The sequence below is a fragment of the Anopheles ziemanni genome, chromosome 3, assembly GCF_943734765.1.
Source record: "Anopheles ziemanni chromosome 3, idAnoZiCoDA_A2_x.2, whole genome shotgun sequence".
Lineage (NCBI taxonomy): Eukaryota > Metazoa > Arthropoda > Insecta > Diptera > Culicidae > Anopheles > Anopheles ziemanni.
The window spans coordinates 24,240,372-24,255,509 of NC_080706.1; the positions used below are offsets into that span (position 1 = coordinate 24,240,372).

The 15,138-nt window shown below is 47.9% G+C and overlaps 1 protein-coding gene across 1 annotated transcript in view; it reads right to left on the reverse strand.

Moving 5' to 3' along the window:
• Window positions 1–9,250: 9,250 nt before the first annotated feature.
• Window positions 9,251–15,138, reverse strand: part of LOC131287541 (heparan-sulfate 6-O-sulfotransferase 1) — a 39,294-nt gene continuing 33,406 nt past the window's right edge. The window contains exons 5-6 of the mRNA XM_058316599.1: window positions 11,320–11,719; window positions 9,251–9,397 (exon numbers count right to left, since the gene is read on the reverse strand). Of these exons, the coding sequence (XP_058172582.1) occupies window positions 9,259–9,397; window positions 11,320–11,719 (539 nt within the window). The 3' untranslated portion in view covers window positions 9,251–9,258. The remainder of the gene's footprint in view (window positions 9,398–11,319; window positions 11,720–15,138) is intronic.

The window sequence follows — 15,138 nt, forward strand, 5'->3', positions numbered from 1 at the left end:
TTTAACCGGTGGCGCCATATCGCGTCCAAGAAAGGACTCCCTCTGGGGGGTGTGGGTGTCCGGCTGGCGCTGTTCCGGGCCATCAAGGGAGCGACGTGGGATGAAATTGAGCAAGATTATCACACACCCGGGTTGGCCGGATTTATTGCGCGGCTAAGCTGCGATTGCGAGGGACACCGTGGTGCGCACGCCGTACAAATCATCTTTCGCATCAAACAGTTAGCGGTGGGCTTTCCCAAAACAACCGAATGGGGCGTCGTCCTTCTTGAGGGAATCATCATAATCGTTACGCTTCCCCGGGACATCCCCGAGTGCGTGACACCGGCGGGAGAGTCCGAGGATGTTGATACCGGCACGTTCGATAGGGAAAAATTGCATTACCGTTGCTGGACATAACGTGTATCACTAACTATTTTCGTGAGAAGATACGTGAGCATGCCTTATGGCAATCGCCCCGTCGCACGGTGGGATAAGGGGAGGACACTTTGAAAAAAAAATGAAACGTTCTTATGTTAATGGTAATATGCTTAAATGATGGTCAGATAGTTGACTAAGGAGAAGCCTTAGTATCAACTCAATACATTGCTTAAAGTTGCCCCTGTATGTCAAGTTGGGAAAGTGAGGAAAGTGTCATTTTTTACAATTTAAACGTAGTTTTGAAATGGTGATTTAGTCAATTTAAAATGTATTCGAATTTTACTTTTTATTTCTGCATGTAGAAAAGAAATATTTGAAAAATCTAAATACAATACAATGGGGGTAACGTGACAACCGTCGTCAAAGTCTAGTAAGCTCTTAAAGGGCAGGCATGACCAAAATAAGGTCGTTACACCACGCTGGAAGAAATACAATTTTCTCATTTGATCAGCTACAACCATTGAAATGAAAAGATTTTGATGGAGAATGAAAAAAAAAGAGTCAAAATGCCCCGCGGGAATGTTTGCTAAATAAGAATACACATGTAAACATTAAGTTATGGAAAATTCAGCTGCATGAAATTTGTCCGTTTTTTAGATATAGCCTTTTAGTTAAGGCACTACCTTCGCTCACGGCATGAAGTGTTGCATGACCCAATGCTATGGTTCGTACCAACGGGATAAAAGTAGCCGTCAAAAGCAATACTATTGTGTCAGAGACATAACTTTTTCAAATATCATATTAAATTGTAGCATTACGTCACTTGATTATGTTACTACTTGTGCATACTAAAGAGGCCCCATCTGGTTTTACAATGGAGAAATTGACTTTTATTATAATTTTGATTCAGTTTTGAAAAAGAACAATTAAAATCGTCACTAATTTCAGTAAACATTAAAAATGTCCACTTGGTGGTTCTACCTTACCCCACTGTGCGTCGGTGTCTGATAATCGACTGCATTAAATCCAGCTCTGCTAAGCACCTTCCAGTCGGGCGGGGATGGAGGTAGAGAAGACACGATTTGAACCTGATCTCGGTGCACTTAAAAAGAATTTCTCCACGTACGCCGCGAATGTCACGAACGTAAAAATGAGATATTAATATGTAATACGGTGACACCAAATGGCATAAGGACAGCCGGTGTGACATTGGAGAAAATCCATTGTCATAGCGTAACACCACATGCTCTCTCGCGGAACGAATCGACGCCGGTTCGATTGGTATTTTCCTCCGATGAACATGACTCTCAGGACACAAAACGGAATCGCGCTCGTGTACATGCTTCCAACCGCCGATGATTTTCACCCAATGGCCAACACAGAACAAGGACCAAAACGAGACCACAAGTTCGTTTGGTTTTCGGTTACGCCATCCCCTTACCACCGCCGTTCCGGCCGCCATCTTGCGTCCTTTCTTCCAATTTCACTAATTGCTAACATAAAACCGATAATGACATTACGATGATGGCCATTCTTGAATCGTTATCTCGTCGTTCCGCAGCCAATGTGTGTGTGTGTGTGTCCCAACCCGATGTCGTGGTCCGATTTTCGTCCACGTTTTACGGCCCATGGCAGTGGCGGGAGGACGAACTCAGCGGGACGACGGTTCGAATGTGATGCTGAATAAAACAAAACTATCGCCAAAAATGAAACCGGGTCGGACCGGAACGGATGAAAAGGACAACGGCGCCCAAAATGGGCCGTGGAACTCGGCGTGCCGACCATAATCGCCCCGAAAACCGTCATCATATTCCGGTTTGTCCGGTAGGGGGGGGTGCTCGGGGAGAAGACATAGGGACAGCCACACATTCACATTCGGAAATAGTGATTTTCACCCAATCGTCGGTAACGGGTCGTGCGGAATGCTTGATGCGAAAGAAAGGACGAAACAGAAAAGAATCGAGCCATAAAAAAAAAAACATATCGTCCCAAAACTCGGCATGTTTGGCGGCCCGGCCTTCCGATGGCCTTGCGATGGAACACCGCCGGAACGGATGGTGGCCATGGTTTCCGTCCAAAGCAACCCGGCCTCGTATCGGTCGATCGGAGTTGCGAAATCACGGGGTTTATCATTTAGCGTGTCGGGCGTTATGACCTTCCGTACAAATTGGAAACGACGCTGATTCGGTCGAACGTAGAACGGACATTCCGTCCGATTGGAAGCCAACCAGAGCCGTACGATTGGACGTTCGTAGCAGATCAACGTACATCTCACCAAACACATTGCAGTAAATCCTCGTTTTTAATACGTGGACTTTTTTTAGTCGACACTTCTCGAGCAAGCTAAGGCTTTTTTTCTTATTTTAATTTTTTTACCGAAAACTTTCTAACATAACATTAATCTTAATAGGGACTTTTTTTTTGAGACACAAACACAGAAAAACTAACCAAAGTTTGTGACAAGATTAGCGGAAACTTGTTTTGTATTTTAGACTTATTTTCTAGAAAAAAATTCCAGCACATAAATTCGTAGATATGTTATAGCTATTTTACTATTTTATAATTAGTACCAACAATTTTTCTTTTATTAACTTTAAATAAAATAGATTATACAATATATGTGACATCGTCGACTGGCCCTATTGAAGATTTATGATTAATATTTATTTGAAAAATTGAGCTTTCAATCCCAAAATCAGGATTACGATATAAGATTAAACTTTCTTTTGATTAACTGTTTTCCTCCATAATTATTTCTTCATAACGTCACAATTTCTTTCCTTGTCTCTAAAGATGAAATGAATTTGAAATGAAATGGCTCTAACTGAACCCTATCGGGTTTAGGGTTAAAAATGGGGTTTCCCTTTATGAATGTGCGATTTAGTTTGCGTTCGGTTGCTATTTTATTTCTTCTATGCTCCAGTGGTTCGTTTCCTCTACCCGCCCGGGGTTAATCTGCCTCACGCACAGCAAAGTACAGCACAAACACACCCCCATATTGAGCACATATGTTGTCGATGTTGAGTCCAAAGGCAAACAGCGTACAAACAAAAAAAATCAGCCCTCTCCAACATTCTTCTAAACATCCACAAAATCCCTCAGTTCCATCATGAAATCCATCTGTCACAAACAAACCCATCTCGGGCGCAGCGGGAGATCCCAAAACTTTGACGGCACTCCAGAGATACGGCGCACTCCGGATGGCGATGCGTCTGAGTCCCACCGACCGGAACACCATATGTTGATGAGGACGATTTTCTACCCTCATTTTGGCCAGGCTTCCCCTTGCGGGAGGGATTTTTCAAACGGTCATCAATAAACAGCACATTAACGTCCTCCACCCCGAGGGAGAGGAGAAGCGCGATGAAGTAATCGTAAATGGAAATGAGTGACTTTTATTGCCGCGTTCGAGGAGCCTCGGTCCGGGTTCGGTATCGGAGGGTCATTAGGGCGAAAAGGAAATACCCGATGAGGACGAACGGTCTCCAAAAACGGGCAGATTCCCAAGACATATTTACATTCCAGCGAATCTCGCGAACCTGTTCCCCGTCCGTTTCGTCCGTTTCCATATGCATAATTTGTTTTCGGGTCTATTTGCTTCTTTTTGCGAATGCAAAATTTATCCCTAAGCAAGTTTCCATTGACCATTTGACGCCACCGAGAGGCACAAAGGAAGTGCGAACCCAGATTCCGGGTGGTCCGGTCGGGTGCGATGATTGATTTCCCAAGCAACCCAACGCCACCATGTTATCACGGTGGAATCATCGCCGTCATAATCGATTGTGGAATTTATACTCTAATGAATTATGCAAATAACGTAATCATGAGAGCCGTTTTGCAACACAACAATCAAGCGGAGCGAATGGAAAAGGAATAAGCCAAGGAAAGAACGGGTCGATGCATTTCTTGGCGAGATTGAATAAACGTGTTCGCGCGAACTAGCGCCGTTCGTGTTACTTTCGAGTGCAATAAAGAAATTGATATATAAAAAAGAAGTGATCCGTTGAATCTTCTAATTGAAATTCCTTTGGCGAGCAACATTCGAGGTTTTTGCCGGAATTCTGTAAGGATTTTTAACGTCGTCATGCTACTCCTGCCTACTGGCGATGCCTTCGACAAACATCGATCGATGGGACGTGGCCATCATCTCTTAACACTTACCAGCGGAGGGTTTATGATTTGCATTCAACGGAAGGATAGGCAACATACTTTAAGGTCGTGCGTCTTCTTGTGTACTTTCTCTGCAACATTGATTTTAGCTCCTGCTGTTTGCCATTCGGCGGCAACTGCAGCAAGCAAACGCTGCTTGTTCAGGTGCAGTTTCACACCTGACACGAATGATTCCTCAGGTGAGAGCGCGATGACGCAAGCATGCAAACAAATGCACACTTCCAACCCAACACCTGGCCCGAGTCGTTGCAGTGGAGGACGCGAACTAACGAGATGGGCATACACGACGGAACAACAACACAAACTGCCCAATGGACCATACATGAAGGAGATGGGGAGTACTACAAAACGAGCTCCGTTGATTCATACTAATTGTAGTCCCCGGGACGAGTTCGGAGCGGGATATTTAAATCATTGTTGATAGTGATCGGCGTATTTCGACGACGTTTGTTTGAAACCCACCCCAAGGCTGCGAGCGTCTTATTCGCCAGCATTTGAAGTGCCTCTCCCAAGCACGGAGCGCAAAACGAATAACCAGCAAGTTGTTGTTAAATTAATGAATTTATGGCTTTATGTCTGTGTGTCGGGGAGTTCGTTTTTTTACGATGCTTTCTTCTTCTGCTTCGTCTGCTCTTGCCAGTATGATCACAATTAGTTGTAGCCGATGCCATTTAGCAGCCAAACCAATCAACCAACTGTTGTCCCCCCGCCCCGGCACGTTGACCGGCCATCCTCTAAGCGCCTTCGCTTCACGCGTTTGACGGCCATTTGTTTTACTTTCCGGAGCATCGGAAACGTTAAATCTCCTACGCGCTCCCTCGTGGGTCGGGCGTCTGGGGAAGCGTGCAAAATGAGAAATAATTGACACGGTCAGCGGGCACCATCCCGCCTGCCTGCGAGGGAGAAACGGTACAGGATGTCCAACCCGATGGAGATGTTAGCTGGCTATATAGAAATGGGGTGGATGGATGGCGGACAACGGGCCGCGGGGGCTTACAACCTCCCACCGAACGAAAGCCCCGACCCGGGGTGTCAATGGCAAATTAAGTTACTCAACAGAGAAACGCGTGCGTTCTCCCAACGGCCTGAACCGAATGGAACGGTCGTTCACACCGCAGCATCGAGATGATGTCCACGACCAGGATGGAACTCCAGCTAATCGAGCAGGACACGCCACTTGCCAGTCGTCTCCGTCCCACCACTGGCAGTCTCCCTTTTTGTCACGCGGGGATAATCTCCCGAAAATGAACGAGCGAACGTTTCGATACACGCGAGGCGAACGAAACGGACCACAGTTCCAGTTCCGCTTCCCGCCTTTGTGCCGAGTTTCCGAGCGATGCCCAGCGATAGTCTCCCCATGTGCGCTGGACACATCGGACCTCTCGGACCATCGACAGCCGGCTTTTCGAATGATAAAGTTCCCAGTGAATGTTTTACGAACCGTCGGCGGAATCGCTGCCGAGGGACATTCGGGGGCGCCGGTGCGTGATGGGCATTGCGTAGGAGCACTTCCGGCCACTTCGCATGAGCGACGAGCCTGATTACGTTTGTGCTTCCGTTTTCGTCCATCACGAAGCTGGAACGATGCCCGCTGGGGGCGCATCAACGTTGCGCGTGGAGCCATCCAATATCCAATCGAATGGGTGGGTGGGTGTGTGGGTGGGTGAGAACTTCTTCCATGCTGGGTAAAAGCGACACGAAACACAGCGAAAGCGTATCGGTCTCGGTATCGTAACTTTCACTATCGATGGCTTGTTCTGCCCGTCAAGGACAACGAAAAGTGTCCCCCAAAGACACGGGGGAGATGGGGGGAGGGAGGGTGCGGTCCGACCGTTTCATAATGGATACTGATGAAATGTGTCCTACCCACCCTACCCTGCTTGAGAGGGTGATGATCCGCCGTGGGCTGTAGGACGTTCGGGGGTTTCGAGGTTTATACGTTCCTTCCGGCACAAAGTAAACAAATGGAAAACATTGTTACACGCTCCATTGGATTAGGCCTAAAGGGCACCGTAACTCACACGAATCATGCGAAAAGAACAGCGAAAATGGCACGAATTGGGCTTGTTTACGAACGACGTTTCCACGCCAAGTAATAGGTTTGTGCTGATGTAACATCACGAAAGATTCTGTGAACTCTTAACCCAGAAATATTTGTCAACCGAAAAGCAACATTCTAATATGAGCGGAGCAATGATTCTCACTGAGCATTGAATGGCATGACATGAGAATTTAATGATACAAAAATGAAATTAAACTATTACGTTCAAACAATTAATTTCAAATGAGGTCAGGTAAACTGGTTGTAAACAGAACAATTTAAGAACCATAAGACTTAATTAAGCGGATAAACATTCCTAGTCTAAGCATCAACGTGATTCGTACCAACCAAACAAAGCATGATTAATCGATAACTGAATAAATATTCAAGACAAAAAAAAACATGCGGGATTACAGCAAGCAAATGTTCCCATCATTTACCGTTCGTGCGCTGTGGAACATTTTTCACAAGGAACCGGGCCAATTTTAATGAGTAAGCGCATTAAGACAGTAATGTCTCTTTTTTCCCATCAGCCCCCGCTTTTTTTCCTACAGGCCCAGCATACTACCTTGGTGGTGATATGGATCGAGTTTAAAAGCATTTTTCAAACAGAGCACATTATCTACTTACACGGCATTACACATCCATTTCCGTTCCGCTGCCCGACGAGACGGATCCGGCCAGAAGACAACACGGCGAGGCTGAGACAGTTGATGCCAAAGAACGCCGGCTTCCTCGCACGAAGTAAGTGGTGGTGATGATGATGATGACGCTTGACGAAGATGATGTTGATGACAGGTTACATTAACTCGTTAACGGAACTCGTGCGCCCGGTTTACATTTCACTTTCATTCACACGTACGAGACTTTCGTTTGACGAGTAAAACATAAAAATAAAAATGCGCCACGTCATCAACCAAGACAAGCATTTTCCGAACCCCTTTTCCATGGCCACACGAGTTTTTTTTTCTTCGTTCCGGCTCAACCGATGTGGGCGGTTAATATCTCTGGCTATATCACTGGAGGCGCGCACAGAACACAGAGCGTATGAAACGAAATAAAACCCGGAAAAGAAGTAACTGCCGTGGCTTCCTCCATCGGCAAGGTGGCTGGTCCACAGCTTGCCAGCAAGGCGTCGGAATGAAAAATAAATGCCATCCGGCAGAATGAACAACCGAACGAATGAGCGCTTAAAACACTTTCCATAATTCCATCTGCGGCTCGATCTATTGGACAGACGCGGTGGCTTACGCTTATGCTCCTGGTGCTGCTGCTGCTGCTGCTTGCAACCGGCACAAGGCAACACGTTCATCACACACACACACACACGCATACACTTCACAGGCCGCTGTGCCTTGCTGCGAGAAAAGCGATTTTTCTTTGCCATACTCTCCGTCATCAGCGATCATCATCACTTGCTTAGCTGGAATTGTAGACTTTTCCGCTCATTCGTGCCAGTTGAAACGGATTTATCACTTTCACGGTACATTTGTGCGCGATTCCTTTGGTCTAGGAAGCACCGTTGTGTGCAAGGACTCTACTACACTTCGGTGTGCGGGCCAGTTATTCCACCGATGAACATGAGCCGGATAATGATGTTGCTCTTTTGCTGAGCGGGGTGTTGCGCGCGAAACGGTGCACATTATACGACGCATCATCACTCTCAATGGAAGCTGGGTGGGCTCTAGATGGGTGGGATTTCCGGTGCATAGGACAGCAATCTATCCGCTTCGGTTTGTAAAAGTAGCGAAAGGTAGAATCCAAACGTTCGCATGCGACAACCCCTTTTATACGGCGACTTATCTCCTACACTAGGTGCACACAGGAACACACCAGAGTTCCAATTGATAAGCTGCCCTTTTGGGAAAACTAAACTAGTCTTAACGTAAAATGTTGTGAGTGTGTGTCTTTAACTTGTGTCAGTAGTGTTGTTGTCGGATCTCATCGGAGGAACTTATCGTCGGAGTATGTTTTTTTTTGTTTCGTTTGATTATTACCAGCATCAAGCACTAAAACCGCAAGACTTCCACGCCGGTGTGCCAGAGAAGCTTCCGCGTACCGTAATAAGCTTCCCCCCACGAACACGCGAAGGCTTCCTAATAACTGCACGGGGGGGAGATTGGGTTTCTGTGGTGCATTTTCTCCGTCATCGGCATCAGCATCGATCGGGAAAGGGTGTCAGCGTATGATAGGATTAGCGTTTTTCAGGTAGCGGCACCAGCGTCGGCCATTCTCATCACCGGGAGTGCACACTATCGCTGCAACAGCTTAGTAGCTGCACCCGCTGCTGCTTCCGTCGGATTTGTCGAATTGTTCCCGTGCTTTTTGCTGTTGCCTTCCGGTTGCTGCTGCTGCTGAGTCTTCTTACGCCTACGGTCGCTTCGGGGACTAGTTGAGTTGGGCTTAACACTAATGGGGTTGTCAACGTCGGCGGCACCGTCCGTGGCCGGTCCATCGATGCGATGATGGTGATTGATTAGGTTTTGATGAACGCCACCGTGGGTGCTGCCTGCGGACGCCACGGGCGAAGCGACGTGGAACGATGGGCCGATGGCCGGCAACGGGCCGCCAGCGTTGCCACTACGACGCCGCCCGGGCAACAGATTCTTCGGACGACGGAAGCCCGACGGTCGCGATGCGACACCATCGAACGGAAGCGCACCCGATGGACGACCCCGCGGGGGCCGATATCAGTGGTGCTCGTTGCTCGGCATGTCGTCGATGTTGCTGTCCCAGTTGAACTCCGTCACGCCGTTCCGCACGCCCAGGTTTCCGAGATGGGCGAAGCGCACCTCGAAGTCGTTATCTTTGGCTTTCAGCCTTTCAAATCTGCCGGAGGTAATGGGTACAGAAGAGACACAGAGAAAGGCAATCAGTAACAGAATGGAGAAGTTTGCGGGGTCATTCAGAAGCCTTCCGACTTTCCTATCGCAACAGTGATAAAGCGGTGTACAAACAAAACAACCAAATTGGTTATAGAAATATATTGGGTAACCTTAATTTTGATTGGGCTAACGTGTTTTCTAGAATCACTTAACCACAAACTGGGAATGGTGATGGAATCAACACTTTCCGCATGTTTTACACGAATGAAAAGTGGAGTAAAATCTGTTTATTAACCCAGCCGACCGAACCAGCGCTGCATGAACAAACGAAATCACGCGAGGTTAGAGCACTTGCATAGATTTTTCTTTTACAATTACACAAAAATGCGCTAATGGTTGCGTTAAACGTGTAATAAAAAGGATACCTGTCCCAATCAACGGGTTTTCAGGTACCGTTTATCGCCTTAATAGACTTAATCCCGGGCACCACACGACCAGGCACTGGGGCTTTTCCTGCAGTGAAAGCCACTCTGTTTCCCTCGAACACACGGCGTGGTGTCGACAGTGCAGGTGCTAAACAATTTCCTTCCCGGTCGCTACAGATGCTAGATTTACCGCGACCGCTTAACGCCAATGGCCACCACGAACGAAGCGCGACCGTGGCGTGCGCTGGTGCCATAATAATTCGCCAGTTTTATTGCCAGTTTCTATGGAGCAAGTGCTACCGGAACCGAGAGCGCTAGAGCGGTCACACAATTGTGGAGACCGTGGTAAAAAACTGAAGAAACAAGTTGAGCCGAAAGTAATAACTACATCACACAGCTACGACCCCAGAAGCAAAAAAAAAAGGCGGTTGATGATAGTTTTTCCTTTCGAATTTTCGGCGACAGAACAAACGTAACTATCTTCCATTGAACGACATTTGCGCTCGTTTTTGCGATTATTGCAACACGTCACGCGGGGGATGGGAAATTTGTTTCGGGTTGCCGATAAAGTGTCGCAAGCGCCCGCCGATGGTGTTGGCGTGCCGTCGGCGACTCGCTTCCGTGAGGGGTTTAGAACGGTTCGGTTCCACACGATAGCGTGGTGCAATATCCGGCAAGTGGCTGTGGCGCAATCGTACCACACATGGAACGGTGCTGCACATCGCGAAGATCAAGCTTCAGGCACGAAGTTGTCTTACTTTTGATTTCAAATGCATTGCCAGCACGTGACGTGCAGTGGCGGCGATAAGCGAGTGGTGTTGAGCACATGTTACTGCGTCTAGATAAAGTGTGCACAGGCCGAGGTGAAGCGGATACTGGATGGATAAGCGATAGTGGCGATAGAACGATTGAAGCCCCACCCTATCACTGCCGAAACAAATGGAAGTGCTCGTAAAACGAACTCTGTACGCCGGTTGTAAAACCCGATTGCATGTCAGAGAGACATTAGAGTCGGGGTCAATTTCTGCCAGTGCCTTCCGCCATCGTCGCTGTTACCTGGCAGCCGAGCGTGCGGGGCAATTTCAATTAATAACTGCACCGCCCAGAACAGATCCCGGCGATGCAATACCGAAGGGTGGCTTCCTTGTCGCTCGCAAAACGGTGAAAGGTTTCGCTTTGCACCCACGAAGCGAGGATGGCGAGGTTGGATGTATTGGCGTTCAAATGTGTGCCGGAAGAAAAGCAAACTGCTAAACGAGGATGTAGTGTTTCCACCTGGACGTAAGACGAATGGAACGAAGCACGAACGCTCATCGAATTGGCAGCGTTCTGCCGTCGACGGTCAGTTGCATGCAACTCGACACGAAACTGGTGGTTGGAGTTCGTCCCGGGGTAATAGGTTCTATCGGGCCGGAAGTAACCACTTGCCACACGCCAACCGGGGAGCTCGATCGTTTTTCACACCCGCATCTTTCGGAGGACCCCTTTTTGGTACGCGTACCTTTGGAACATCAGCTTCTTGGCGAACGCGTACAGCTCGATGTCGAGCGCGTTCAGCTTGTCGATGCGGGCGCGCTGGGCCGTCGTCAGACCGTGCATCGTCACCGTCGACACGGTTGTGTTGTGCTGCTCGAACGGTATCGCGAACCGCAGATTGAACGTTTCCTCGAAGATGTACTGCGAGATCTTCTGGTACTCGGTCAGCCCGAAGTAGGACATGGCGGCTAAGTTGCGCTTGGCGCTGGCCAGCATGATCCGGTCCCGCTCGGCCGCCGGCATGTACGTCTTGTTGTAGCACCCGACCAGGGCGAGATCGGCCAGCATACGGGTCTGCCGGTTGGCGGCCAGATTGCTCTCACACCCGGCGAACTCGTCCAGCGCCACCCCGTTCCAGTTGGCACCTGGGGGTGGAAGAGAGGGATGAGAAAAAAAGAAAACAAACGATCGAATTAGTCGAATTAGAAGGGAAAGAAAATATCAAAACAACAACATGGCAGCCGAAGGAACGAAGTTCGACGAAGTGGATGAATACTGCACGAGCTTACCATCGGGTCAACATGTCCGAAATGGAATTTCCCCCGACATGTAAATAACCGCCAGGAAAACAACAAAACCCGTCCCCTTCTCTTCCTAACTCCTAAAACCGCAGCTTGCTTCGCACCGGTGGGAATGTCTTTATACAAACAAGACGTTGATATGGCACAAGGGTCAAACCAAACACACCACAGGTTAACAGCAAGTGCAAACTCAAACATTTCACACGGGGTTCACACGGGGAGGAACCAGCCTTAAAAAGGCCAACAAAATCACACACACACAGAGAGAAGTGCAGTAATATTTGGCCTATTATGACACAGTTTACCAACGGATCGTAATGACACACGTAACATGATTTCATGGCAAGTGAAAAAACCATTCGCCGTCGCGTTTCCCCCGCCTGATGCTGCGTGTTCACAAAGCTCAGTGCCATCTAATAAACAATTACTTCAAAGCTTCCATTAGAGATTCGAATTCGGGCGTCCATTAGAGAAGCGAAACCAAAACGTAACGCTTCATCGCTTTGGTTAACAAGACTCTCTTCTCCTCGGTTTCATCGCCGTCGACAAGGATCGATGTGTCGCCTTCTTGGAATAACACACTTCACAGGGAATTGAATTTGTTCACACGGATGATGTGACATTCCGCCATTCCGCCAACCTCCCCTCCCAACCAACGACGTTTGTTGACGAGTGTTTCAATTCGCTTAAATTTGTCTCCAAAATTAATGTAGATTCGATCCAATTACGGCGACGAGAAGTTCGATCCATGCCCCTTGCAGGGCCGCTTCTACTTATATGATTGACGTCGATGATGATGAGAAAAGCGATTCAGCAAAGTGAGTCAATTCAGAGTGAGTGTGAGTTGGAATGGAGAGTCGATTCTTTTAATCACTCAGGATGATTTGGCTTACGCATAATGATACAATTCTTTCTTGCGTTAAATAATTATCACGTTTCTTTGTGGTGCATAGAGCATGCGACTAAAAAAAAAAGGAACGGTCTTACCTCACAATCCTTGTTTGTCAGTCAAATCTTTCTGAATCACTTTATTAAAAAAAGCGCCAAATTAAATTTTCTTGGAGAACTGAAACAATTCACTCCTCGGAAAGAATTGCTTTATCTACTCATTCTGACTCAGTTTGCACATCACTGTGTCAACATCATGAGTTTGGCCCGCATCTGGAGGAAGACACAGCCAGAAGGTGACACAAACGCTTCGAGAAAGAAACACAGCCGGCAAATTTACCTTCGAAAATCCAATGCTCAATCGTTATCTTCAATATTCGTGCCGAACTTCCTTAAAATTTATTTGGCGCGACCTGCCCGGGTGGTGGTGTTTGAAAACCCTCTCTGCCCTCTGGTGCTTGCATATAAAAATCTCCTAATGAGCACCGTGACGATGAAACATCGTCGAAACTTCGCTGGAGTGGGTGCAAAAGTTTCCGCATCGAGTCAAAAACAGCACTGGCTTCCTTGTTTGTGTTTGCCTTCGGAGGCAAACAGCTTGCCGGCAGCGCGAGAGAAAGTTGGTCTAATCGCTTTAGACTTTGTTTACCCGAACGGCACTTAGGTCCTTGGTGAGATTCGTTCGTTCGGGCTTCAGGAGCCGGCAAAAGAATGGGTGGGAACTTCCGATTCGATTACTTCTAAGAGACGCGGCGTTGTGTTCGAACCAGTTGCTTCAGCGCCCAGAGTCAACTTTTCAATAAATAAAAATTATGTCATTATTCAGGGAACAGTATCGGGCATCCTATTTGTTTCTCATAAATTTCCTCTTCCTACAGTCAAACAAATGTCTCGTAATGGCTCCGTGAAAATCACATCGTCTGAAACGGTTCCTTCTATGGGCACGATGATGCCGGTCCGTCTTACATCCCGTGTTCGGTCAGTTCAATCGATAATGTCGATGCGATTTGATTATCTTGGCATTGTTTCGATTTACCCTGACCTTTCAATTGCGCTCAACAGCACACACGGTCTTTACACGCGCACCAGTGTCATACGGCTGTGCGGAGTATCACCCATCAAGGATTTTACGACCGCGAATGGACCAAATCGAAGCTAGGAGGGTGGGACCATCTACGAATGTATGCTCTGTTCGATTCATGTGCAAGAAACCAATTTGAACGGATTATTCCAAGGAGCTGCAGGAGGATGAGAAAGAAAGAAAAAGTAAACAGCTTTGCGCATTTTTCGAAGTTTCTAAATTTGCAACCGGCAAATAAAGGTTCCAGCCCGATTCCTTGTGCCATATCTCGGCACCTTTGTACGTTGTCATATCTTCACACAACCGGCACCGGAGTTAAATCGTGTATGTAATGGAACCCGTTAGCATTAAATTGGAACAATGCTCGCCCCCCTTTTGTTCGGTCCCCTACTCCCCCCCGCCCAACCCACACGATCTTCGCTCGCCGATCGGTGTTTGAACAAAATCCAAACCCATTTCGGTTTGGTAACGAACCGCACACCATCACCACCAAACCGTGCAGCAGAAAATGGGGGGGACCAAAAGATGAAGCTTTCTGAAGGAATCCGATACAATAACCCGACCCCGGCATGTCTTAGCCTCCGGAGAGGGGGGGGAGGGTGACGGTTAAGGTCTCGCGGGTCTAGAGGTATGTTTGTAGTTCGCGCTCCGGGAAGGATGTTTCCTCCTGCGGGGTCGGGGTGCCGGGGTTTTTAGTGGGTTCGGTGTGTCGTATGCAAATTTACAATCGTTGATATTACTTTTCACCGAACCGAGAGGGACCGGGAAAGGACTGGGACAGGGAACGAGAGGGAGAGGTATCAATAAATGGGCGGTGTACACTGGCGCCGGTTGGCTTCATTTTGTTTCATCAAGAAAACCCAACGATGGATCCTTCGCCTCTTTCCGGTTTGTCGGTTTCTCGCGGTTTATTTGCCCGTTTGCTTGCTTGCCGGCTGCCTTACTTCTACTACTCGTGGCGTTATGAATTTGTACACCCTTCTGACTTCGGCGTCGGCGAGTTTTCATCCCGCGCACCGGAAGCGCCACAGCGCCGTGGTGTGGAAAAACAATTATATCCGGCGAACGTTCAAAGTTCGGTACCGTTGGCGGGTGGAGCTTTCTGGCAATGCGAAAAACTCGAGGGAACCAAGAAACAGGCACGTGGAAAGCAACGGAAATAAAACGCTACAACCCACCACCCGCAAACCCAGTCTGGGATGCGCTCTGGGACGGAAAATCTATCGTCGTGACGAGGGCGAAGAGGTGCTCTAACGAACGTAGAGTGAAGTACCCGAAGGAAATGGAAAATTAC